This window comes from Babesia bigemina, scaffold Bbigscaff_63021 (assembly GCF_000981445.1).
Source record: "Babesia bigemina genome assembly Bbig001, scaffold Bbigscaff_63021".
Classification (NCBI taxonomy): domain Eukaryota; phylum Apicomplexa; class Aconoidasida; order Piroplasmida; family Babesiidae; genus Babesia; species Babesia bigemina.
The window spans coordinates 3,434-4,530 of NW_012237078.1; the positions used below are offsets into that span (position 1 = coordinate 3,434).

The window sequence follows — 1,097 nt, forward strand, 5'->3', positions numbered from 1 at the left end:
GCTTGGTCATGGCATTGGTCAGGTGCTTGGTCACCGCTTTGGTCAACACGTTGGTCAGCACTTTGGTCAGCACGTTGGTCACCACCTTGGTCAGCACGTTGGTCACCACTTTGGTCATGGCATTGGTCAACACATTGGTCAACACGTTGGTCAGCACTTTGGTCAACACTTTGGTCAGCACCTTGGTCAGCACTTTGGGCAGCACTTTAGTTAACTACTACACAATCACATACAACGATTAGTGAGTGATGCAACAGATTAAAGTACAATTCATGAGTTAGGTGAGTAGGTGATATGCTAGGTGAGTGTAGGTAGTAAACACGTGAGTACGATTATGGCTGCAGGTAAAACACTCTGTTAAGCTTGTTAACACGTGCAGCGGCGAGTAGTGATTGAGCAGCAATCCTATGACTCGAGGGACTATGTAGATGCGATTTGATGTGGAGGAGGTCTAGGCGGATGACCATGATGTGGATGAGGTACAGGAAAGAGAGGAGCCAGAGGGTAAGGACAAGGTAGGAGAAGGGTTGTCTGATAGTCCAAATGAAGTTGTCACATTCCTCAAATAATTTGGTGAAATATTGCGATTTTAGTACGTTTTGTAATTGCGCGTACAGGTTACGGCAGTATCTTCTTTGATCACCGGATAACAATTTTTTGACGTCGCCAAATGTGAAGCCGTAACTGTATAAAATGCTCATCACACCGCGGCATCCCACCAGCGATCGGCACTTGCAGCCGTAGCCATCGCCGTGCTTGCCCGGTTTACAAGAGCTGCCGTCGACGCATGTGCTGCATCCCCAATCTTGGCAAGAGATACTGCTGAATGAATCAAACAATGATTTAAGATAGTCATACAGTGTCCATGGTAGATAAACGGCCCATGAGAGATACACGTTAGTATGTTTAGCTGCGATGTAGTAGTACGTGTCGCAGAATAGGGTCTGCAGGTACGGCCCGCAGTGGACGTTATCTTCGATTGCAAGCATACATGACTGACTCATCGCGAGGCTCGACATATCAGCCGATTTGGAATATGATTACTGCATTATGACTACTCTGACTGTGCCATAAGCGCCTAAGACGTCCGTCGCTTT

At 47.0% G+C, this 1,097-nt stretch overlaps 1 protein-coding gene across 1 annotated transcript; it reads right to left on the reverse strand.

Moving 5' to 3' along the window:
• Positions 1–332: 332 nt before the first annotated feature.
• On the reverse strand, positions 333–1,019 carry BBBOND_0001780 (hypothetical protein, conserved; the record flags this gene model as incomplete). Its single annotated transcript, XM_012915018.1, has 1 exon — positions 333–1,019. The coding sequence occupies one exon, from the start codon at positions 1,017–1,019 to the stop codon at positions 333–335; it is 687 nt and encodes a 228-aa protein (XP_012770472.1).
• Between the last annotated feature and the right edge of the window lie 78 nt (positions 1,020–1,097).